The following is a 25,819-nucleotide window of genomic DNA, read 5'->3' as shown; positions in this document are numbered from 1 at the left end:
TCTTAGAGGAAGCATTCACTCTAATTCTCTCAGGGTAAGAAGGTATAGCTGGAACAGATTCTGTAGAAAACCTGTTAAAAAAGTAGGAAAGCTAAAACTGTTCACCCCTTCCTTTGATGTTACTCTGCATTCAGCATAGACTGAGTCTTTCATTCCTTTACTTTTCCTTAAAGATAATATTGCAATATTTTATATCAGAGTAAAACACATTTCGGTATACGGAGTGTATGGCTGGAGTGCAGCTGTCATATCAATTGCAGTTTATTTCAGTGGTGGAGTCTCTAAAATTGACTCTCGAGTAAGCATCCTAAATTATATTAAATATGTTTCTTGTTATTTTGTTTTCAGGGACTGTGTCTCTCATGTCGTCACCTCATTGTTATCTGCTTATTTTTCCCCTCTGAAATGAAGGAGATCACAGGTCTTTTTCATGTTTCTCTCCTTTACCCTTGGGACACCTGGACCCAGCAGAGAATGCATTTGAGTCCCATATTCCTAACCACCATGAATCATTTTTCTTCTGTCTCCCCTGATAGCTGGAGGTTTGCTCTTGGGAGAATCAACAGAATCCACGAAATAGCAGAGTAGCTCTACTGTGGCCCCGTCTTCTATAAGTGTACATGTCAGCAGTCATGCTACCTAGATAATGGTGAGGGAGGTAGAGAAAACAGGAAGCTCTTGGCTTGGAATCCTGACTTGGTGTCTGGCTGATTGCGTGACTTTGGGCATTTCACTAAACCTTTCTGTGTTGAATTATTAATTTTCTGATAGAATTGTCAATAGATAGAATTGCAATACTTTTTCTAATATCTACCTTATCGGGTGACTCTGGAGATAAAATAACAAATGTGAATTGCTGCATCCAATACATATAATAATTAATATGCATCAGAAAACACAAGTATTTAGGGGGGCACTTGGCAAATAGTACATACCCAGTAATTGTTAGAATGTAAAGAATTAATCACTGACAGTTAAGTTGCAATGAACCTTTATAAAGAACCAAGGGACCCCCAAAGGTCGATAACCAAGCCACAAGCATTTATTAACTAATAGAGGAAATGAAGACTAATAAAGATGTGACTTCCACTCCAGAGAGTTTATACATTAATATGAATCATGAATAATTGTGAAAATCTGTTCAGCCACCCTTTCCCTAGTCATAGAAGAAGAGACTGGACCAAGTGATAATAGCAATCATGCAACAGCAGCAAAGAGTTTGTGAAAAAGCATCCTTCTGTTTTAAATATGGATACCACACAAACTGCAATAACAACTAATGACTTATTTTATGTGCTCTGGGCAATATTGGCAACCTCTGGAGTAGTATCTTGATGGCAGTATCTTGATGTCCCTTACCACTGACCTCCTTGTGTCATATGATCTTCCTTTCAACCTCCATCCACACTCCATTGCACAAACCTTAATCTCACTTAAATCACCACAGTTTGTTCTCATGTAACAACTAATTTACACTTAATATCAGATGCCTGCAACTTAAAGGCAATCTCAATGGAGGTGATTTTCTCTTTTGAGAACATTATGGAAATTTTTGGCTGCCATAATGACAGAGGGTTATACTGTAGAATCTAGTGAGTGAGAGGCAAAAATACAGAAAGACTGCAAGCTATAAGACAGTCCCAAACAACAAAAATTGCCCATTCCGCCTGGAATTTTTAAGTATCCTGCTAGTTATAATGCACTTCATAGAATTATCAATAGATAGGATTGCAATATCCTTTCTAATATCTACCTTACAGAGTGACTCTGAAGATAAAATAACAAATGTGAATTCTGCAGATAAAATAACAAATGTGAATTGCTGCATCCAATATATATAATTAATAAATGAGTTTCCTTCACTCTTACATTTTTCCCCACTCTCCAGAGTAAGAAATAGTTATCAGTAGCCAGGCGCAGTGGCTCATTCCTGTAATCCCAATACTTTAGGAGGCCAAGACAGGTAAGGAGGTATGGCATTTGTGACCAGCCTGACCAACATGGCAAAACCCTGTCTCTACTAAAAATAAAAAATTAGCCGGGCATAGTGGTGTGCACCACTCATTCTACCACTCCATTATTACCTAAAATCTTGATATTCTATGTCCCTTACCACTGACATCCTTGTGCCATATGACCTTCCTTTCAACCTCCATCCATACTCCAATTGCACAAACCTTAATCTCACTTAAATCATCACAGTTTGTTCTCAAGTAACAACTAATTTACACCTAATATCAGACGCCTATAACTTAAAGACGATCTCAATGGAGGTGACTTTTTCCTGATCCTCTCCCTTTTCCCACCCTTCACCCTCATCAGGGTGTGTTACTCCCCTCTATGGGTCCATGTGTTCTTATCATTTAGCTCCCACTTATATATGAGAACCTGTGGTATTTGGTTTTCTGTCCCTGTGTTAGTTTGCTAAGGATAATGGCCTCCAGTTCACAGAAAATGACCAGACATATCAGAAAGTTGATGGTGACAGGTATACAGAACTCTGAATAACTGCTTTTCAATTTATGCTTCTTCATTTTCTTCAAAAAAAAAAAAATTCTTGCAAATGTTTATGAAGCACTTTAGTCCATGCTGGAGTTGACAGTGGGCAAAGCAGTCACGGTCCCTTGCCACGGTGACTGCAGTCAAGTGGAGGAGAGACAATAAATTCCTCACCAAAATAAAGTATTAGATCGCTGTAGCACCAAGTGCCAGCAGAGGCCCGGGGTGCCTGGGAACCTGTAACTGGGGATTTGACCTCAGTGGGAAGGTTAGGGGAGGCTTTCCAGAGGAGGTGATGTTTGGGCTAACGGTGTAGCAGGAGCGGCCATGAAAAACAGACCTTTCGAACACCAAACTGGGCAGGAAGTGTTTATTATTATTATTACGGCTGGGAGCCAGGCGATAATTTGTCCAAATGACCCAGCTCAGCTAACAAAGAGAAGCTCTGCCTTTATATAGGCGTACACTCTAGATATTACACCTGAAAGGATCTAAGGTTTACAGCCTTAGAAATCACATATGAAAGGGTGTTGGGTTTACAGTTTTAGGAATCACATATGAAAGGTTTCTGCTCTCCAGATGGAGGAGTGGGGTGGGGGTTTGATCTTGTTTAAGTAAAAACAGTGTCTTCCAGAGAGTTTCCCCAATACCAAGCCTGACATTTACTAGAAGGTGATTTAGGGGGTGCCAGTCAGCCACGCTTTTATTCTATTGAAATGCAGGGTGGAAGTCAAGGGGGAGGTGATCCTAGATGCCTGAGTCGCCTTCCTCAATGGGAAAATAGGAAGAACTTGGCAGAGGAAAGAGGCACCCCGGGAGAGGGAACAGTATGTGTAAAGGCACTGTGGCAGATGGGAGGGTGGCAGGCCAAGGACTAGAAGAAGGCTCATGGAACTGGAAGAGAGGCAAGGGGGTGCATGAGGGCAGACAGGCTGGAGGGCCTACCAGAGCCAGGCCTGGGGGATGCTCTGGGCCCTGCCTCGCAGCCCCAGGTGCAGTCAGCCCCTCCCCACTGGTTGCTCTGCTCAAGGCTGGGCTTGAACTCATAGCACAAGTCCTAGAACCAAACTTCCTGGCCCTGACAGAGGCTACCCTCTCTCCACCTTTGCTGTGTGCCCTTGTTAACACAACCTCAGCTACAGTGGCTTCTTTGGTGGCTACTGGGACTGTGTCGAGTCTCATTTATGAGGCCACACTCCTCTGTCCACCCAGCCACCCACCCAGCACAGCCTGGCACAGTCAGCACTGACTTGCCACCAGCAGCTCAACTCAAATGCACCAACTTGGGGAGGCCAGTGCCAATTCCTCCAGCAGGGTCACCCCTCTTCTTGCTCTCCCCAACTCTCAGCATGCCTCCTTGACAGCAGTAGCCCACTGAAGTGGCTGGATAGACCCCTTGCTCTCTCACCAGCCTGCAGGTTCCATGAGGCCAAGACCAGCTGTCATCACCGCAGAGGCTGGCACAGACTCCGCCCCTAGCTGTTGGTTGCATGAATGACTTACATGCCCGAGCCCCTCCTCTGTGCCAGGCCTTGTGCTGGATGCTGGGAACATGAAGAGCAGATGTAGATGCTGATAGCGGAGACAGCCAAGTAAACACTCAGGGACAATGCAGTGTGCAGAGCACAGTGATGAGGAAGCACAGGGGGCTGGGGGGCACTGGAGGGGTCCCCAGACTCCACTGGAGGATCGGCAGGGCAAGGAGGAATTCTCCAGCTGGGAGTGGTGATGAAGAGGACTCTGAAAATGAATGTGGGGAAAGTCCGTCTCCTCCAGCCTCCCCAGGCACTTCAGGAGTGTTGGTCACTGCTCTGCATTTGAAAAGTGGCTTTAATTGATTAGGTTTCTTTTCTCTCTTGGAATGTGGCTGCTCTGACATGCTCCTCGCTGCATTCCTTGTGTCCTCTTCTCTCAGCCCCTGCCTTCAGGACATTGCTCAGAAAAGTTTCATTTTTCCCACCTGGACTCCACTCTCCCTCTCCCACCCCCTCCATGGTTCTATGCCCCTCACCTTCCTGGCTCTCAGCTCATTCACCCAGCTCTGGCCATCTCAATGCGTGGGTGCCAGCCTGCACCCTCTTTACATGAGCTTTGTTGATTTCATAACCATAAATAGATAAAATGTTCTGAATGCTTTCATGTGCAAGTAGAATTGAGGGAGTGATAGCATAATGAAAAGGCCTCAGGAAAAGGAACACAGCCTGCTAAGACGCAGCGGAAGACAACACGCCGCTGCACAGGCCAGCTCCGCGTGGGGCTCCTCTTCTCACTGCACTGACCGCAGAGCTGTGGACGCAGGATGGGGAGGCGTTAGGACTCTGTTAGAAAACCTTTCCCTAGTTTCAAATCCACCAATTCAAAAGAACAATCTAGTTAAAAAACAAAAACAAAAAGTAGAAGTCAGGAAAACCTGGGTTCAGTTGTGGATTTATCTTATTCTAGCTGTGTGATCCTGGGCAAGTTAATCAACCTCTCTGAGAAGACAGAGAGAGATTCTTCCCCTGGGTCAGACTGGAGGCTTCAGGAGGCCCAAGATCCCACAATACCCTCCTTTTCCTCTCATACGTCCACTTTGTCTTCCTGACAATACCTTAATCACCAGCCCTGAAACTCCCCCTTCCCAAAATGCAGTCCTGAAGACTAGGTTTGGAATAGGTATTTATTGGGGTACCCTGTCTCCTCATTGCCCGTTCCAACTCCTGTTGCAGGAAGTGGAGTATCATCCTGCTTGGATGACACAAAGGGGACTGGAAGCTAATAAGGAGCCTGGCCCATTGGGCTTCCCACCTCTCCTCCATTAGGGTGTCCAGAAGCACTACTTCTCCATGGCATTTGGAATAGTAAAGGGAGCTTAGATGATAGCTCGATATACCCTGGACTAAGAGAGCTTTCTGGGTGAGAAAGAGAAACAAGTGCAACTATTCCTGGTGTGAACTCATCCTCTAGTCTAAGGATGGCAAACTTTTTTTGTAAAGGGTCAGTTAGTGAAAAAGGGTCAAAAAGTACTTAAGGCCTTTTGAACCATATGGTCTCTGTTGCAACTACTCAGCTCTTCCATTGTAATGTGAAAACAGCCATAGACAATGAGTGAATGAATGGATGTGACTGTATTCCAATAAAACTTGATTTACAAAAAGAGGCAGCAGGCTAGATGTGGCTAGATTTGCAGTCCATAATTTGTAAACCCTAGCCCTAAGCCCTACCACATGGTGCAATAGAGCAAGCATAGGTTGGGAGCAGGAGCTAGGGATGAGGCTCAGCATTGCCAGAGACTTGCTGTGTGACTTTGATTAAGTCATTCTCCATCTCTGATCCTTTGTTTCACCATCTATCAAATAAGCATCATAATATCAGTCAAGGCTGGATGCCATGGCTCACACCTGTAACTTCAGCACTTTGGGAGGCCAATGTGGGAGGATTGCTTGAGGTCAGGAGTTCAAGACCAGCCTGGGCAGAAAAAAAGTTTAAATTATCTGGATGTATGTTTAAATTATCTGGATTTATGCCTGTAGTTCCAGCTACTCAACAGGCTGGCACAGAGGATTATTTTAGCCCAGGGGTTTGAGGTGGCAGTGAGCTCTCATCAGGCCACTACACTCTGTGTATAAATAATAATAATGATATCAGTCAGATTTGTCATGAGAATGTATCTAACAGGTCAGAGCAAATCTGAAGTCTTTTCATCCCTCTGTGTGATGCTAAGTGGAGCTGCACCTACTGCCCACCCCAACTTCACCTGGCCATGCCCTTGTCTGCTGAGGGTGGCAGCAGCCTGTCAGAAAGGAAGGTGTCTCTCTCCAGGGTCAGATTCTTCATCTGTCTTTCCAAGCTCCAGCCCCAAGTGACACCATTTCTGTAGCAAGCCAAGCACGGGAGGAAACAAGGAATCCCTTTCTTTCCACCATCCAGTCATTTGGCAGGAGGCAACAGTTCACTTGAGAGAGTGATGTGGCTGCAGTGGCTGGTGGCCAGGCTTTGGAGGAGGCCTTTGAGACTCTGGCTGGGAATAGAACTATGAAAAATGGGCTTCAGTGCTCCTCCGGAACATTCACCTATGGCCACAAGTTAAGTAGTTGCAGCTGTGGTCTCATTGGTGACTTGCACCACCACCAATTGCATCAATACATCTTTCTTGCACCATCTTGCCCACCTGTCTGGTCTGACCACTACTGCAAGCTTGCATCCTTTGGCATATTGTGATCTTCTCTGAAGCCCCATCCAGTGATTCATTCATTCATATTCTTTCTATCTCTCCCCACTTCCCTTCTCTTCCCCCTGCTCTCTCTTTCTCACAGACACATTTGTCCAGAGCAAGACAAGATAACACTTTGACAGCCCTCTGTCAAGATCCTCGCTCCAAATCTCCAGACTAGTATCCAGGAGTCTCCATGCTGGCTCTGAAGAAGCAGATTCCTCATCCACCCTTCAATTCCTTCCCAGGAGGTCATCCTCCTCCAAATCTCTAGAAAAGATACAACTCCTCTTCTCTGATAAAGGCTGGGGGGTGATGCCCCTCCCCCAGGTTCCCAATAAAGCTATGCAAGACAGGAGCAAGAGCTCTCACAGCCTGTTTTTGTTACAAAAACCCTTTTTCGGAAAAAATAATAAAGAAAGGAATCAGCCAATCCCTCCTCGATGCCATCACCTCTTCTTGGTGATTTTTCGGGGAAAGAGTGGGTGGGTTGCTATGGCAACAGATGCGAGCTCGTCTCAGTAAAGAAGGGACCTTGATATTTTTTTCTCTCTCTCATTCTCTCAGTTGTGTGTGTGTGCGTGCATGTGTATGTGCGCTTGTGTGTGTGTGCATGCGCGTTATGCATGCCTGTGCCCACACCAGGAATTTTTTTTGGGGGGAACTAAAGAAAGCCCTTCTCTTCTCTCAGCTCTCCAAATATGGAGTGATGGAAAACCACTTACTCCTGCAGGCCAGGGAGAATTCAGGATGATTCAAGAGAAAAGGGAGAGGTCATGTGGGGCTCTTTTCCTCCATGTTTTTACTAGAGATTGTATGCAACAGAGAGAGCTTCACAAATGGTTAGGGGGTTCTTGGAAAGAGGGGAAGATGCTAGGTAGAAAGAGCTGAGCAAGACATAGATGGTGCAGGAGCCCAACAAGTGACATCAGAGAGGGCAACAGGAACTATATTGAGTCTGGGGATGCATGCACATCTCACCACGCCATCAGATGCTGAGAGAAAGACCCAGAGCAGACTCAGATATGGACACAAACACAGACACCGACAGAGAGGCATATGGAAAGTTGTAGACATAAATACACACAGGCACAAACATAGACTTGCATGGGAAGTTGGAGACTTTTTAAAAAAGACAGGCATAGATACAGACACAGGTAAACACATACAGGGGTAGAGACTTGCAGCTCCAAACACACATGCAAACAGATACACAGATAAAGACATACAAACATGTTCAGACAGGTTTAGAGGCAGACACACAGGACATACAAACACACTCTCAGTCAAGTGAACACAAACACACACAGTCTGGCTCTTTTCCTTCCATTGCCCAAGCATCTCTGAGCAGTAGTGCATAGCTGGCTGGGGATGCTGCACGCTTGCCCAGTAGGTTTGGCTGAGAGGCTCTGCTCTCCCATTCCTTCTACACACTCACCCCAAAGCCCCTCTCCCAATTCATTCCCTTGCCCACTTTCCCACAGCCAGCAGGCTCTGATGCCTCCCCCATCTCAGGCTTCTAATTCTTAGCTTGTTCTGCTGCTGCTGCCTGCCACTTGGGGGAGAGAGTGGGGTGACTCAGCCAGGCCAGGATGACTCACACTGCCAGTATTTTTAGCAGCGGCCAGGAGCTCTCTAGTGTGCCAGCCACCCCCCTCCTCCTGCTTGCTATTTCGGAACCGTCACTGGTGATATAAATAGCTCCTCTCCCACGGCCTGAAGCTGCTGCCAAGCTATTTTTGGTTCTGCACAGTTAAAAATAGCTTCATGGAGGTGGGAGGCAAGGGGAGTGGGAGCTGGCCTAGGGAGAGGAGACATCGGGGCATACAGAGCTTCTCAACTTGAATCAGAGTGGGCGAACTAGGATGAGCGCTCTTCTCTACCCCCTCCCTTGTCCCTTTCTAGATCCTTCTTCCCTTCCAAAGTGCTTCTTTCTATTCCATTCTGGAAAAAGCCAGGGGCTCTTCCCTTGAGCCCAGTTCTCCTCCCTTGCTTACTTCACTCCTACTAGATCCCAGGAATCTTGGCCCCCTGCAACTCCCCCATATTCATCCACATAGAATAAGGGGACAGTCAAAGAGGAGGCTCACTCTGAGGCCTGTGGGAACCCAAGCCCTACCTTGATGTCCCAGGCAAACTGTAGCCTATCTCACTTCCGTGGTGACTCTTTCAGCACCACGGACAGCTTCCAGAGCCCCATTCCTTCCGTGCAGATTCGCTCAGATTTCTGGAGGCCAAGGGACCCCCCCAGTAGACTCCTCTGATTGTGGAGAAGGACACTCAGAATGTCTCCCAGGCAGCTTTAGCATCAGTGGGTGAAGAACACAGGAACAACCCCCCTAGAATATCATACGGAAGGGGACCCAAAGATCAAGGGGTTCTTCAAATAGAAGCTTGAGAGAGGGGTGGATGGGCACATCAGAGGTCAGATCGAAATGAAAGAAGCAACACAGACCCATGTCCAGAAGGAACCATCTCTCTGTCATCCAGGTCAATAGGATTACAGACAGTGGCAGACAGACACATGGACACCGTTCCCTCCACCTCAGTTGTGACGCTTACCGCAGGATGGCCCCAACCTCTGCCAAATGCATAAGACACCAGGATAGGGTCTCCACAGCTTTGTACCCCTCTTCTAAGACATAGGTCTCCTCGACTGCCTCTCCTCCCACTCTACCTCTCTTGCTACCATCCCTTTCCACGAGGAATGGGGAATTCCCTGGTCTCAAACTGCCCTTTTTGATGTCAAAGTTCATCTCCAGGCTTCCTGTGTGACTGGGACTTCCCAGTCCCACTACCCCAATTTTTAAGTGGCCTGATTTCCAGCCCCTTAAGTGATTCCATGCACACACAGCTACTCCATCAAATGAGATTTCAGATAAGAACATTCGCTAGCCCACTTGCTTCTTGCATTATTGAATCCCCAGGTAAGAACGGCATCTCCTCGCCCCTGTAGAGAGCAATCATCTGTGGTGAAAAGAGAAAGAAGGAGGAGTATCGGATAGGGCAAAGGTGACAGGATATGGAGAAGAAAGAAAGGGGAAGCTTCAGGGGTCGGGGCACTAAGCTGAACCGACCACCAAGTACGCTAGGAGAAAAAGAAACGAAGGTGAGAGGTGGAGAGTTGAAGGTGGAGAGGCAGAGCCAGCAGCCCTAGCGCCACAGACGTGGAGAAGGGTAGAGGGAGCCTGGCGAAGTTACAGGGTCCCTGGTAGCTGCAGGGGTCACGGAGGGTCCGGCGAGGCCCCCTCGCTTCTCGGCTGCTCCCCCATCTTGCCCGCCTAGGCAGAGCGGGGAGCCCTGCAGAGCTGTGCGGAGGCAGTCATGCCCCGCCCGCCGCCGCCGCAGCCGCGGCAGCCGCCGGAGGATTCCTGTCCTAATATGGAGCTGGGATTCCCCCGGCCCCGCCCCCGCCCCCGGCCCGCGGGGAGACCGAGGCTGGCAGCAGGGCGGGGGGAAGCGCTCGCTTGGGGGCCGGTAACGGGGTGGAGGAGGGGGGAAGGGATGCCTAAGTGCAGATCCAGGTCCTCGCTGCCCCCGCGTCCCTGCCTCAGTTTCCCCCTTCAGCAGCTAAGGTTAATTAGCTGACAGGGAAACCAAGAATCACTGCAGCCTAGCGCTTGTGTTGGTTTCTATTCCTGGCTGTGAGAAGACAGGATCAACGCCAAATTCAGCTGGTCCCTTTCCCACTGGACCCCCTTTCCACCCATCCTAGGGACTTAGACCCCCATGAACACCCCCTGATAAACCGCCAAGGCCCGGTTTGGGAAGAGGGGGAGGGGATTTGATTTGTTTTTTGAAAACGGCCAAGGGAATCCCAGGTTGAGTAGTCCCCAGAGAGGAACCCCAGCTGTGACCTGCCCCACGAAGGCCAGGGAAAGTCCTCCTTCACTGCATGTGAACGTGACCTTGTCTGGCAAGTAACGAGGGAGATTTGTAGACAGCCCTGTTCCTACCCATTCCCTCAAGTCCTCAGAAAAATTAGTGTCAGTGCCGGCCCCTCTCTGCCCTCTGCAGACTCCTGCCGGGGGCTTCAGGCCGCCCTAACCCTGGCCCTGTCGCTTCCCTCAACTGAACGCGTTCGGACGCCTGGGTCCCCACACCCCATTCAAGCTTTCCTAACGCAGCGCCTGCCTCTCCGCTCAGCTCCCGCCAGGCTCGGCCCCCTCTGCAGCCTCCTGCTCCCCCCTCGCTCGCCCCCCTCCCGCTCTCATTCTACGTCATGGGATGACGTCGGAAGCCGGGCGGGAGGAGGAGCCCCCCTCCCCAGTCAGCGGCTCCCGCTGCAGCTCGCTTAGCCCAGCCTCCCGCTCTCCCGCCCCCCAGCTCTAAAACGAGCCCCCCACGCCTGGCAGGAGCTATATAAGGCGGCGTGAGGCAGGCGAAGGGGGCAGCGCAGCCGAGCGGAGCCCAGGAGAACAGAGAGCGAGCCTGAGCGAGAGACGGGGAAGCACGGAGGAGGAAGCCGCCGGTGCGTCGGGACGGGAGCGAAGGTGCTCGGGCGCCCGAGCTGGAGCTCCGCAGCCGCCGGTCATGTACCGCTCCACCAAGGGCGCCTCCAAGGCGCGCCGGGACCAGATCAACGCCGAGATCCGGAACCTCAAGGAGCTGCTGCCGCTGGCCGAAGCGGACAAGGTCCGGCTGTCCTACCTGCACATCATGAGCCTCGCCTGCATCTACACTCGCAAGGGCGTCTTCTTTGCTGGAGGTGAGCATGCTGGGACTACCGGAGATCCGAGCTGCCGGGAGCCGGAGACCCTGGAGCTGGGGAACCCGCTGGGGCTGCTGCATGTCTAGGGCAGCGTGCTGGCGAGCTGGGGAGATTCGGGACTGTCTATTTTTCCTCCTGAGCTCCCTCCAAACCTCATCTTAGTTCTGAATGAGAGTTAGAGAGCCTGGACGGTATCTCTAACACCAGGGGCCTTAGAGGAGAGGAGAGGAGAGGAGAAGAGCCAGGACAGAGCGGCCTCGGTGCCCGACAGTGCAAAGGCGCTCGGGGAGCTGGGGAGGGAAGCCCGGGAAGTTGCAGGGATGGAGCGGCCTGAATCTAGGAGAGCGTAGCCCTGTCCGCGGTGCTGAAAGGGATTTCCTGTCGCCTTCGGGGGGTGCTGCCCGTGGTGCTGACGACCGCTTCGGCCGAGCAGGGAGCTGTCCACGGTTCTGAACCCACAGTCCGCTTTGGAGCTCTGTCCGCGGTTCTGAGATTCAGAGCCTCTTGGGAGCTCTGACCACGGTTCAGAAATTCAGAGCCGAGGAGGCGCCGATCCGGTTTAGAAGTCTAGGGCTTGCGGGCTATGGAGATACAGCAACAGGTTCCCTGGCCAAGAACTGCGGGCAGCGGGTCAACAGGTGTTTGCAGAGGCAGGTCCATGAGAAATTCCTCTGGATTCTTTGAAACTCAGGCCATGCCTTCCTCACTTCTGCTTTGCCTCCCAGTCTTACTCCTGACTCACCATGTCTTCTCGCCCTGCAGGCACTCCTCTGACGGGCCCCACGGGGCTTCTCTCAGCTCAAGAACTTGAGGATATCGTAGCAGCACTACCCGGCTTTCTGCTTGTGTTCACAGCTGAGGGGAAGTTGCTCTACCTGTCTGAGAGTGTGAGCGAGCATCTGGGCCACTCCATGGTGAGTGCTGAGAGTCATTTCAGCTGAGGCTGGGCATGAAGGGGGCACCATAAGCCTTACACTCCTGAGGAACTGGGAATTACAATGGAGAGAGAGGTTATACCCTGCAAGATACCATAGATCAAAGATTGGCTCCCTCTGTTCTCACTAATGGTCATCTCTTCTTTTCCTTTCTCCAGGTGGACCTGGTTGCCCAGGGTGACAGCATCTACGACGTCATTGACCCAGCTGACCACCTCACCGTGCGCCAGCAACTCACCCTGCCCTCTGCCCTGGACACTGGTAAGGACTCCCTTCTTCCCTCCTCGGTCCAATTTCCTACTTGCTTCCCTTCTCCCCTGCATCCACTGTCTCGCTCAGCCACTCACCCTCTTATCGGTTTTTCTCTTCACCCATCTAGATCGCCTCTTCCGCTGCCGTTTCAACACCTCCAAGTCCCTCAGGCGCCAGAGTGCAGGCAACAAACTGGTGCTTATTCGAGGCCGATTCCATGCTCACCCACCTGGGGCCTACTGGGCAGGAAACCCCGTGTTCACAGCTTTCTGTGCCCCACTGGAGCCGAGACCCCGCCCTGGCCCTGGCCCTGGCCCTGGCCCTGCCTCACTCTTCCTGGCCATGTTCCAGAGCCGTCATGCTAAAGACCTGGCCCTACTGGACATCTCTGAGAGGTAAGCTTGGAGTGTTCAGATTCCAAGAGAAAGGCAGGCCGGAGATGAGGGAACCCTAGATTCTGGAGTCAGGGGCAGGGAGGATGGGGTTTAGGGGGGCAGAGAAAGGAAAGATATGCTAAATGCTACTGCAAGTTTTCTAGAAGTGTAAAACTATTGGGAAGTAAACTACTTTTTAATTAAAAATGACAAGATTAATATCATGTCACTAAAGCAGAGACAGCAGCATCAAATTTCATTATAGAGGCCAAATCCAACCCAAATCTAGCTCAGTGGACTCTGTAAAACCAAGCGCCCTGGTAAGAGTAGAAACGTTATGTCAGTATTACAGGTGTTACATATGTATGACAGACATCACATCAGTAATATATGTGTTGTATCAGTCTTATTATCTGTTTGTATTACAAATGCTATATTACTATTATGAGCATTACATTAGTATTACAGGTGTTAGATAAGTATTACAGTTGTTCCATCAGTATTACAGTTTTTACATTTGTATTGTAGATGATATATTGGTATTATGAGTATTACAGTTGAATTACAGGTGTCAAGACAGCATTACAGATGTTACAACAGTGTTACCAATGTTTTATTAATATTGTGTATTGTATTTTGTATTGTGAGTGTCACAGTTCTATTATGGGTGTTAGATAAGTAGTATGATTGTTATATTTGTATTGTGAATGGTACATTAGTGTTATGAGTGGTTATTTTTGCATTTATGAGTGTTACAGTTCTATTAGGAATGTTAGATCACTCTCACAGGTGTTACATTTGTATTATGCATGTTAAAACTGTATATGGATGACCGAATAGGAACAGCTCCAGAGCCCAGTTTCCAGTGAGAGAGATGCAGAAGGGGAGTGATCTCCACATTTCCAACTGAGGTACCAGGTTCTTTTCAATGGGACTGCCCTAGGAGGGCAAAACAAGGCAGGGCAGGTTGCTGCCCCACCCAGGAAGTGCAACTGACTGGAGAATCAGGGAGTTTAACTTCTTGGCGCCCTGGTTCAGATACTGTGCTTCTTCCATGGCCGTTGCAAACCACAGTCCAGGACAATGCCACTGAGACAAAAAGCACCCCAAGTTACTAACACAGATCTTAGCGACAGCTATGGCTGGCCAGGTGCCACGAGTTGTTGGCGCAAAACTGGGCAGAGGCTTTGACTAATGGCAAGAGTGCCAGCAGAATGGAACTACCCACCTCCCAGATAGAGGGAGAGCTAAAAGCAGGGAGACAGGTGATATAGCTTGGCAGGTCCCAGCCCCATAAAGACCAGTATATCGAAGCCCTTTTGCTTGAGAGTTTCATGGCCAGCACATCAGTTCAGGCTTGACCTGGGACAATCAAGCTCAGTAGGGGAAAGGACATCCACCATTGCAAAGAGGGTTCTAATCTCACCTGTGTCTGTGTAAATTAAAGCCAGAGGAAGCCTACGCAGCAGCCGAGCCAAGTCTGAGGCAGCCCAGCAGCACCTCCGCAGGCAGACAAGGGACAGACTGGCTCCTCAAGAGGCTCCCTGCCCCGTGTATAACCAAAACCAAACAAACAATAACAAAAAAACAAAACAAAACATTGTTGGCCTTGGCCCCAAGTGTCCCCAGGTGCTGATGGAGCTCCTGGGGTGTGTGAGCCCTGCCGCCAGGGCCCGGCTGGGGGTGCGCCAAGGAGCTGTCCGTGGTCCTGAAACGATGCCGGCTGAGGCGCGGGCTGTGACTGGGCGAATGAGCGCTGTCCGTAGTGCTGAAGAGGTTCCTGGGCCCCGGCAGTGGCGGCAGCGGTGCCTAGGAGGCCGGCAGCCGGAAGACCAACCAGGGTCCTTTGTGCTCGCCTCTCCCTCCAGTACCTAGTGCGCGCACCGCTCCCTACCCCGCCCCCGATCCCGCAGTTGCCAGTAGGTGCCTTGTGCCCTTACCTTGCCGCGCCGATCCGTTAAGGTCCCAGGTCGTTAGTGCGCGCGCCTCTCCCTACAGTACCTCATGCGCGCGCCGCCCCTTCCGTTGCCATCAGGTGCCTTGCGCGCGAACCTTGCCGGCCAAACCGTTAAGGTCTGGCGTCCGTTGTGCGCGCGCCGCCCCTTCCGTTGCCATCAGGTGCCTTGCGCGCGAACCTTGCCGGCCAAACCGTTAAGGTCTGGCGTCCGTTGTGCGCGCGCCTCTCCTTCCAGTACCTATCAGGCGCCCTCTCTACCCCCGCGCCCTCCCCCGCCGCCATTGCCCGCAGGTGCCTCGCGCTCATATTTTGTCCGCCGACTCCGCATTGCCAGCGGGTGCCTGGCGCGCATACCTTGTCCCGGGAATCCCGTAAGGTCGCACTTCCGGCGCGGATCTGTCACTTGCGCGCGTCTTTGCACGCGCCCCACTCGCTCAGATTTGAATGATGCGTTTCCTGGCAACAGGGGAATGCTCCCTTAGCCTTTGACCGAGTTGGCAGCAGACGAGAGGACGCTCAGAGCCCAGCTCTCGAGAGTTCAAGGGTCTGAAAATACCCCACTGCTCCCAGGAGCGGTTACCTGGACACTCTGTGCCCCTTATCCCTGTCCCGGTCCCGTCCCGGGGCCGAGGACCCGCCAGTAGGACTCAGTTGCCTTGAGCCTGCTGCCCGCATCCCTCAGTTCACTTTCCTTGTGGGACCTCTCCGTTGCTCCTGCCCCTGGACGGAGTGGCAAGCCATCCTGCAAGTACCCAGACACACGGAATCAGCCTGGTGTCGAAAGAACTCCAAGGTTTTCGGTATCCTACAAGCCCTGTGTTCCGTTCCGGCGATCCTGCCTTCAATTTGAGGCACAGGTACCGCAGCAAGCCAGTGCTGTGTGCTCGCAATAGCAGAATGTCCTGCAGCTCAGCGAGTGCACTGAGCATGAGGACTCTTAGTGAGGCACTGGAGCAGGTAGTCACCGTTTTGGGGCCCACAACACCCAGCTGTGCCCCACATTCCTATCCAGAGAACCTGATCATGTCGAGGGCCCTCAAGGTGAGTGGGGCAGGGATGCCTGAGCAGGGCAAGGACCCCAGAGCCCAAGAGAAGCCTGATGATCAGAAAGGGGGCCCTGAGGGCACCAGGGATGCACGGTCTGCATTTAGGCCGCTGCGGGACAATGGAGGCCTCTCTCCCTTCGTGCCCAGGCCTGGGCCCCTGCAGAGAGACCTCCATACCCAGAGGTCAGAAATCCCATCTGACAAGATATCCCAGCCCTCCGGGATGAGCTGCTGCCCCAAACGAAATTCCATCTCCAGCTCCTACAGCTCCACGGGAGGCTTCCCGTGGCTAAAGAGGAGGAAGGGGCCAGCCTCATCCCACTGCCAGCTGCCCCTCACTTCTTCAAAGACAGTGAGTGAGGTCAGCCCTCCGGCTGTCTCTCGGGGTCAGACCCAGTGTGAAAAGGTGGCAGATTCAGCACCTGGGGAGAAACCGGCCCCCAGGAGTGGCTCCCAGACATCTCAGGCCTCTAGGCCTCCTAGACGAAAGTTCCCTCTGCTGCCACGCAGGCAAGGGGAGCCTCTGATGCTGTCACCTCCCTTACAGCTGGGGTTCCGGGTCACTGCTGAAGACCTGGACCTGGAGAAAAAGGTGGCGCTCCTGTGCATTGACAGTGCACTGCGGGGTGAGGCCAAGAGCATCCGGGACTGCAGAGCCTCACTGCTTTCCCACGCTTTGTCCTCACCTGCAACAGGGGCGTCTTCTTTGCCTTCTGTCCCTAAAGCACCCAGCAGGGATGCACAGCGGGAGAGATGCAAGTCCCAAGGCCGCCGGGACCCCGTGGCCCTCCTACCATCTGCTGCAGGGTCCCCCTCTAGACCTCCTGTGTCTGGGAGGAAGCGCAGGTCAGCAGACCCCTTGGTCTCCTCCTCAGACCCCCTTCCTGCCACCTCTGCACACTCCCGGGACTCAGCCCAGGTCACCTCGCTGATTCCTGCCCGCTTCCCAGCTGCAAGCAGCACCTTGAAGCGGGCTCGTCCATCTTCAGATCTAGCTGCTTCAGCTGCAGCCCAGGGCCCCAGCACAGCCTCAGGTAAGGACACCACCACCCTGGCCGGACAGAGGGTCAGTGGTCCCAGCCCAGGGCTGAAACTTCCCATTACCGCTGCAGCCACCACCCAGCCCAAACCTGTGGTCCTTCATGGGCAGCAGCAGGGAACCCGCGGCTTGAAGCGGGCTCGTTCATCTTCAGATCTAGCTGCTTCAGCTGCAGCCCAGGCCTCATCTTCTGCTCCAAGACAGCCAGCCCAGGGCCCCAGCACAGCCTCAGGAAAGGGCACCACCACCCTGGCCGGACAGAGGGTCAGTGGTCCCAGCCCAGGGCTGAAACTTCCCATTACCGCTGCAGCCACCACCCAGCCCAAACCTGTGGTCCTTCATGGGCAGCAGCAGGGAACCCGCGGCTTGAAGCGGGCTCGTTCATCTTCAGATCTAGCTGCTTCAGCTGCAGCCCAGGCCTCATCTTCTGCTCCAAGACAGCCAGCCCAGGGCCCCAGCACAGCCTCAGGAAAGGGCACCACCACCCTGGCCGGACAGAGGGTCAGTGGTCCCAGCCCAGGGCTGAAACTTCCCATTACCGCTGCAGCCACCACCCAGCCCAAACCTGTGGTCCTTCATGGGCAGCAGCAGGGAACCCGCGGCTTGAAGCGGGCTCGTCCATCTTCAGATCTAGCTGCTTCAGCTGCAGCCCAGGCCTCATCTTCTGCTCCAAGACAGCCAGCCCAGGGCCCCACAGCACACTCAGCTGCAGGGGTTTCCTTACCCACCACTTCCACCTCGAGCCCCCCCGCCAAAAGAAAGTCGGCCCGGGCTGCAGGCCCGGCTGGGACCCTAGCTGGCCCAACTTCTACCTCTCCCCGTGATGCACATGCTCCCTTCTCACGCTGTGGCTTGGCCAAAGCTAGGCGGCTCCACTAAACACTTGGAAGCAGGACCCTGGCCCCCTCGAGGTTGGTGGTTTCTGTAACATAAATGGGGCTGCAGCAGCAAAGTGGCAAAGAGAAAGGCCCTGAGAACCACAAGGCAATGCAACGTGAGGGGGCCTGAAAATGAGGCCCCCCACCAAAGGCAGAGCACCCCCATGGTGACTGGGGGACCCAGCACCAGGAGCAACTCTGTTGGGTGGCATGCTTTTTTTTTTTTAAGAGATGGAGTTTTACTCTTGTTGCCCAGGCTGGAGTGCAATGGTGCGATCTCAGCTCACTGCAACCTCCGCCTCCCAGATTCAAGCAATTCTCCTGCCTCAGCCTTCCAAGTAGCTGGGATTACAGGCATGTGCCATGACGCCTGGCTAATTTTGTATTTTTAGTAGAGATGGGATTTCCCCATGTTGATCAGGCTGGTCTCGAACTCCTGACCTGAGGTGATCTGCCTGCCTCGGCCTCCCAAAGTGCTGGAATTACAGATGTGAGCCACCATGCCCGGCCCTTGCTTTGCTTTTAGTGACTTAAAAATAACATTGATTGAACACTTTGCATACACCAGTCATTGTCCTAAGCTCTTCACATGTATCCACTCTTTTAATCATCACAGCCTTATGAGGGAGGTGCTGTAACTTCCCCATTTTATGGGGGAGGAGATGGAAGCACACAGAAGTTATGTCACTTGTCTGTGGCCTTGCAGATAGAAAGAGACAGAGCCAGGACTCGAACCCAGGACATCTTGCTTCTGAGTTGGTGTCCTGAAGCAGCACATGTTACTACCATATGCCAGCATGATAAGAAGAAAGATGAGTAACATCTCACTGCAACCTCTGCCTCCCAGGTTCAAGCGATTCTTCTGACTCAGCCTCCTGAGTAGCTGGGATTACAGGTGCACGCCACCATGCCTGGCTAATTTTTGTATTTTTAGTAGAAATGGGGTTTTGCCATGTTGGTCAGGCTGGTTTCGAACTCCTGACCTCAAGCAATCCACCCGCCTCAGCCTCCCATAGTGCTGGGATTACAGGCGTGAGCCACCATGCCCGGCAGGCAGCAAATCCTAAAGCTCTGAAGTGATCTCCTTTGACTTCGTTTCTCACACCGAGGTCACACTGATGCAAGAGGTGGGCTCCCGTGGCCTCGGGCAGCTCTGCCCCTGAAGCTTTGCGGGGTACAGCCCCCATCTTGAATGCTTTCACGAGCTGGTGTTGAGTGTCTGCAACTTTTCCAGGTGCACAGTGCAAGCTGTGGGTGGATCTACCATTCTGGGGTCTGGAGGATGGTGGCCCTTTTCTCACAGCTCCACTAGGCAGTGCCCCAGTGGGGACTCCGTGTAGGGGCTCCCACCCAACATTTCCATTCCTCACTGCTACCCAGGAGGCTGAGGCAGGAGAATCTCTTGAAGCCAAGAGGTGGAGGTTGCAGTGAGCTGAGATCGTGCCATTGCACTCCAGTCTCGGGGACAAGATCGAGACTCCATCCCCCCCCCAAAAAAAAATTAGTTGGGCATGGTGGTATGTGCCTGTAGTCTTAGCTGATCAGGAGGCTGAGGTAGGGGCATAGTTTGAGTCCAGAAGTTGCACAGAGAACACCACTGCATTCCAGCCTGGGTGACAGAGTGAGACCATGTTTGTTTGCTTGTTTCTTTCTTTCTTTCTTTCTTTCTTTCTTTCTTTCTTTCTTTCTTTCTTTCTTTCTTCTTTCTTCTTTCTTTCTCTCTCCCTCTTTCTTTCTTTCAGACAGGCTCTCACTCTGTCACCCACGCTGGAGTGCAGTGGCACCATCTTGGCTCACTGCAAACTCTGCCTCCCCGGTTGAAGCTATTCTCCTGCCTCAGCCTCCTGAGTAGATGGGATTACAGGTGTCCACCACCGCGCCTGGTCAAGACCGTGTTTCTTTATATATATGTAGACATAAGCAGAGAGACAGGGATCAGGAACATCACACAATTTCACATCCTAGGGTCCTCCAGAGCTGAGTCACTCTTGTGTCACTCAGTGCAAAAGTATTCCCCCTTAAACATAGGTGGGCGCCCTCTCAGATTATAGATGGATGGCAGGGAGGGGTGTGTCTACCACTCTAATTTGTTAATCTCCAGAGAGTCGCTTGAACCTGGGAGACGGAGGTTGCAGTGAGCTGAGATTGTGCCACTGCACTCCAGTCTGGGGAAGAGAGCGAGACTATTTGTCAAATAAAAACAGATTGCCTAAAAAGGCCATCTCGGCCTTGCCTGAAGTCTCCACAAAGGGGCAGTCGAACATTTGCTTACGAGTTCCCCAAGGGAGAAAGACTGGTTTTTAACCGCATTCGGGAACAGAAGATGGAATCTCAGGTTTTGACAGGGGTTAAATTAGCAATAAGATCCTTGCACAAAGCCAGGACCCGTGAAGGGCTGCAATCACTTTGTAAGGAAGACCAATAAGCTTCCCACTGGCCAGGAAGGCAACCAGAAAGCTCGTCTCAGCTGTTGCCTTGGCTGGCAATAAAACAAGGTTTCCTTATCTCCAGGCCGGCAAGGAGCCTGACTCAGTCTATTCCGAGGGAAATTTAAGCTGATAAATTATCGTAAAAATTAATCCCAGGCGGCCAGGCGCAGTGGCTGACGCCTGTAATCCTAGCACTTTGGGAGGCCGAGGAACGTGGATTGCCTGAGCTCAAGAGTTTGAGACCTGCCTGGGCAACACAGTGAAACCCTGTCTCTACTAAAATACAAAAAATTAGCTGGGCGTAATGGCATGCACCTGTAGTCCTAACAATTTGGGAGGCTGAGGCAGGAGAATTGCTAGAACCGGGGAGGCAGAGGTTGCAGTGAGCTGAGATTACATCACTGCACTCCAGCCTGGGCAACACAGTGAGACTCTGTCTCTAAAAATAAAATAAAATAAAATGAATCCCAGGTTGTTTCTGTAAGGTTGGCTGCCTCGCAGGGCGTTCGGACACGCCCCCTCCCCTCGCGGGGCGTTCGGACACGCCCCCTCCCCTCGCGGGGCGTTCGGACACGCCCCCTCCCCTCGCGGGGAGTTCAGACACGCCTCCTTCCCTTGCCAGGAGCTCAGACATGCCTCCTCCCCCCCGCCGGGAGCCCGGGAAAAAAGCCCCATCAGGACATACCTGATACCATTTTGTCCCATCCAGGCTCCACTCCCTGTCTACTATTTTGTCCTATCCGGGTCCCACTCCCCTTCAGTTTGTCCCACTCACCTTGGCCACAGCCAATCGGACGCCTCCACCCCGTGCCTGAGAGGAGTCCGCGCGACTTCTCCGGCCCCTCCTGTCGGGCCGCAGAACCTCGTCCGGGAGCCTGAATAAATTCCCTTGCATTGGATCATTTTTGTGCTGGCCTCAGTTTCTTCATTTCGTCCTCGGTGAGAACAGACCTTACAGATGGTGCATTGGCCGGGAAGGAGTTTTAAGACTCCTCCCCGGGGAAACTGACTCCTCCACGCAGAGCCGGACCGGGAAGCTGCCGTTTGTTTCACCACAAGGTAAGACTTCCCCACCTGCTGCTTTCAGGGAGTCCCTGTCAGGAAACCGCTGCGCAGCGTCAGGGATTCCCACCGCCGCGGGGTCCGTGACCCCCGGCTTCCCTCCCCACGGGTCCGTGACCCCAGGAGGCCTCCCGCCGTGAGTCCGTAGAATTCTAGTAATTCTACTTTCTCCTGCTTTCTATTAACTCTGCTTTCTAGTAATTCTGCTTTCTAGTAATTCTGCTTTCTAGTAATTCTGCTTTCTAGTAACTGCTTTCTAGTAATTCTGCTTTCTAGTAATTCTGCTTTCTAGTAATTCTGCTTTCTAGTAACTGCTTTCTAGTAATTCTGCTTTCTAGTAATTCTGCTTTCTAGTAATTCTGCTTTCTAGTAACTGCTTTCTAGTAATTCTGCTTTCTAGTAACTCTGCTTTCTAGTAACTCTGCTTTCTATTAACTCTGCTTTCTAGTAATTCTGCTTTCTATTAACTCTGCTTTCTCCCGCTTTCTATTAATTCCTTCTATTAACTCTGCTTTTTCCCGCTTTCTATTAATTCTACTTTCTCCTGCTTTCTACTTTTAACTCTACCATCTCCTGCTTTCTACTTTTTTATTTATTTATTTATTTATTTATTTATTTATTTTTTTTTTTTTTTATTGCATTTTAGGTTTTGGGGTACATGTGAAAAACATGCAAGGTTGTTGCTTAGGTGCATATGTGGCAGTGTGATTTGCTGCCTTCCTCCCCTTCACCCATATCTGGTATTTCTCCCCATGCTATCCCTCCCCAATTCCCCACCCCCCCGCTGTCCCCCCCACTCCCCCACAACAGACCCCCATGTATAGTGCTCCCCTCCCTGTGTCCATGTGTTCTCCTTGTTCAACACCCGCCTATGAGTGAGAACATGTTTTTTCTCCTTTTTCTTCCTAATTCCGGAGTAAGTAAGTGAGTGAGTGAGTGAGTGAATGTATGTGTAGTTCCGTGGCCTAACAGCTACAGGGCTTGTGTGGGCCTCAACCCGCGGTTCCACAGGGACGTGACCAGGAAAGCATCAGACTGGTCTCCCATCTGGGGGACACCCACCCTTTCTTTGTCAGTCTTGTATGTAATACTGTCTTAATTGTAGCCATGTGGCACATAGCCCTGGCCATGTCTTTTCTTGGTTTCTGTCTAATTATGATTATTAAAAACGTGCAGGCTTTCTGGTATCTTCGTTCCCAACCCACCCTCTGTTCCTCTTGCACCACCACCAAGGTACTTCTGGCCAAAGAAACCTCCTCTTTGCCCTTAGCCCCTCCACCCTCCTCTTCCTTTTCTGACCCTGATGTGTCTGAGGAACTCTCCTTTCCGCTGGCCCGACCCAATGATCCTCCGCCTTATGATAAACCTCAAACCCCTTCAGCTCCTCCACCTCCTAATTACAACCTGGCCTCACCTTCTCTACTAAAATACAAAAAATTAGCCAGGCGTGGCAGCACGTGCCTATAGTCCCAGCTACTCGGGAAGCTGAGGCAGGGGAATCGCTTGAACCTGGGAGGTGGAGGTTGCAGTGGGCCGAGATTGCACCACTGAACTCCAGCCTGGCAACAGAGCATGACTCCATCTCAAAAAAAAAGAAGAAAAAAGAATAAAAAGAAAGAAAGAAAGAAAAGGAAAGAAAAAAATCGTATCTGAATATGGTGGTGCACCCCTGTAATCCCCGCGACTTGGGAGGCTGAGGCATGAGAGTCACTTGAACCTGAGAGGTGGAGGTTACAGTGAGCCAAGATCTTACCACTGTGCTCCAGGCTGGGTGACCAAAAGAGACTCTGTCTGAAAAAACCAACCAAACAAATATATATATATATATATATATATATATATAAAACAAATAACAGTAGATTTTTAATATCCGTGTCCATGCGATCATTGCTAGTGCATAAAAATACAATTGATTTTTGTATGTTGAGCTTATATCCTGCAATCTTTTTTTTTTTTTAATAAAGACAGGATTTTACTATGTTGCCCACGCTAGTCTTGAACTCCTGAGCTCAAGCTAACTGCCCACCTCAGCCTCCAAAAGTGCTAGGATTAGAAGTGTTAGCCACCACACCCAGCCATATATCCTGCAATTTTGTTATTTATTACTTCTAGAGTTGAGTGTTGTTGTTTTGTTTTTTCTTTTTTTGGTAGATTCTATGTAAAGAATCATATCATTTGCAAATAGGCACAGTTTCATTCCTTCTTTCAATCTGTATGCCTTTCATTTCCTTTTCTTGACTTATCTCAGTGGCAAAAACTTCTAGTACTAAGTTGAATTAAGATGGTAGTGCACACCTGTAATTCTAGCTATTTGAGAGTTTGAGGTGGGAGAATTGTCTGAGCCCGGGAGGTCAAGGTTGCAGTGAGCACCATTGCACTCCAGCCTAGGCGACAGAGCAAGACCCTGTCTCAAAAATAACACTAAAATAAAAATAAAAGCAGTGAGATCTGACATCCTTTCCTTGTTCCCAATCTTAGAAGCCATTCAGTTTTGCCATTAAGTATAGTGTTAGCTGTTGTGCTTTTGTAAATGCTTTTTATCAAGTTCAGAGCATTTCCCCTATTCTTATTTTTATTAATGTATTATTATTATTATTATTTTTTTCAAACGAAATCTTGCTCTGTCGTCCAGGCTGGAGTACAATGGTGCCATCTTGGCTCACTGCAACCTCTGTCTCCTGGGTTCAAGTGATTCTTCTGTTTCAGCCTCCTGAGTAGCTGGGATTACAGGTGCCTGCCGCCACACCTGGCTAATTTTTTTGTATTTTAGTAGAGATGGGGTTTCATCGTGTTGCCCAGGCTGGTCTCAAACTCCTGAGCTCAGGCAATCCACCCATCTCAATCCTAGCCTCCCAAAGTGCTAGGATTACAGGTGTGAGCCACTGCACCCGGCCTCCTATTCCTACTTTTGTGAAAGTCTTTATCATGAATGATTGTTGAATTTTGCAAAATGCTTTTTTGAGGCAGGATCTCAATCTGTCACCCAAGCAGGATTGCAATGGCACGATCACGGCTCACTGCAGCCTCGACCTCCCAGGCTCAAGTGATCCTCCTATCTCACCTTTTGAGTAGCTGGGACCACAGGAACCCACCACCATGCCTGGCTAATTTTTTTTTCTTTTTCAGATGGAGTCTCACTCTGTCACCCTGGCTAGAGTGCAGTGGGGTGATCTTGGCTCACCCCCACCCCCATCTTAGCGCCCCCACCCACTATGGGGACATTTCAACCAGAGAGAAAGGAGGTCCTGCCCTTGCCCCTCGCCCCCTCCCCCCTCCTCCGACAGGGGAGACTTCTGTCCAAACCTTGGAAGGAAGCGAGATGCCAGGCCTAGCGCCTTCGGAGATCCTCTCTGGACAAGGCCACAGGGTGAAAACACCAGGTGAGGACTTCACTGCCCTCGGGGCCACCCTGGAACTCTGGAGGCCTTTGCCTCCTCCAGGCCCCCGGCCCCTTAACTTTTTTCTTCCTGAGCTCGGCCTGGAGCAGAGTTAGGATCCCGAGAAAGCCCCTTACCAGTTGCTCCAACCCTCTCCTTAAACTGGAAGGGAAACTGAGGCCCGGAGGAAAGTTGTGATTGACCAGGGCCACACGGCACGTTCCTGGGGGAAGAGCGTGGGCCAGAGTCCACGGCTGCTGACCTCTTGGCCAGAGGTCAAGCCCTGTTCCTTACAGTTGAGTACAGCCAGCCCCGTCTGTGTGCACCAAGCAGAGGTGCTGGACACCTCTGCTCTGCCACCAGCTGCCTCCCCTTCCCCAGCGCAGTCTGAACCTGGGCAGGCTTTTTGGAAAAGCTTCTGGATGTCACGGACTCCACGACCAACCAACTAGGCTGCTGCTGCTTGCAAACGTCACCTCCATTGAAGGATTCCTGCAGCCACCAGCTCTGGAACTTTCTGGAACCAAACCTTTCCCCAGACTGCCTACAAGGACCAGTCGGCTTCTGGATGGAGGTGTGGCCTGTGGGGGGTCCGGCAGGGATCCCCAGAGCCAAATGGACCCAGCCCTTTGGACCCGCTGCCGGTCTTATTGACCTCTGCCCTCTCCCTGCAGCATTTCCTGGAGGCATTTGACCAGGACCCGCAGGACAGCTGGGAAGTGCCTGACCCTTCTCAAGGAGCTGCATGGCTTCCAGACATCCCTAGGCCCCTCTCTGGACCAGGATGGGGGACCCAGAGGTGGAGCTGAACACACAAGGCAGCACTTGAGGGCTCCGAGGGTGGTGAGGAGAGTTCCTGCTCTCACACAGCTGGCCCTGGGACCTTGAATGGTTCCTCCGTGGAGCATCCACTCCCAGTGCTACGCAGTCAGTGCAGAAGGGGGAGACTCAGGCAGCCCTTGGAGAGACACAATTTGCCAAGGTCACACAGCAAGTCAGGGAGCTGCTGAGACTAGGACCTAGAACCCCACCCCCTGGCCCAGGCTCCTTCTCAGCCACCTGGACCCG

General features: G+C 51.4%; 2 protein-coding genes across 2 annotated transcripts; both read left to right on the top strand.

The window, feature by feature from the left end:
• The first annotated feature begins 11,083 nt into the window (after positions 1 to 11,083).
• LOC135270087 (neuronal PAS domain-containing protein 4-like) lies at positions 11,084 to 13,676 on the top strand. The gene is made up of 4 exons (XM_064364882.1): positions 11,084 to 11,399; positions 12,165 to 12,316; positions 12,496 to 12,598; positions 12,717 to 13,676. The coding sequence occupies exons 1-4, from the start codon at positions 11,225 to 11,227 to the stop codon at positions 12,986 to 12,988; spliced, it is 702 nt and encodes a 233-aa protein (XP_064220952.1). The 5' UTR covers positions 11,084 to 11,224; the 3' UTR covers positions 12,989 to 13,676.
• A 1,384-nt stretch (positions 13,677 to 15,060) lies between these two features.
• On the top strand, positions 15,061 to 20,669 carry LOC135270086 (putative POM121-like protein 1). The gene has a single exon (XM_064364881.1). It carries the CDS (start codon positions 15,818 to 15,820, stop codon positions 17,882 to 17,884), a length of 2,067 nt encoding a protein of 688 aa, XP_064220951.1. The 5' UTR covers positions 15,061 to 15,817; the 3' UTR covers positions 17,885 to 20,669.
• Positions 20,670 to 25,819: the final 5,150 nt, after the last annotated feature.

This window comes from Aotus nancymaae, unplaced genomic scaffold, assembly GCF_030222135.1.
Source record: "Aotus nancymaae isolate 86718 unplaced genomic scaffold, 86718_ANA_hifiasm-v0.15.2.pri h1tg000059l, whole genome shotgun sequence".
Lineage (NCBI taxonomy): Eukaryota > Metazoa > Chordata > Mammalia > Primates > Aotidae > Aotus > Aotus nancymaae.
Note: the sequence above shows the minus strand (reverse complement) of the source record. Positions and strands in the feature narration are given on the sequence as shown.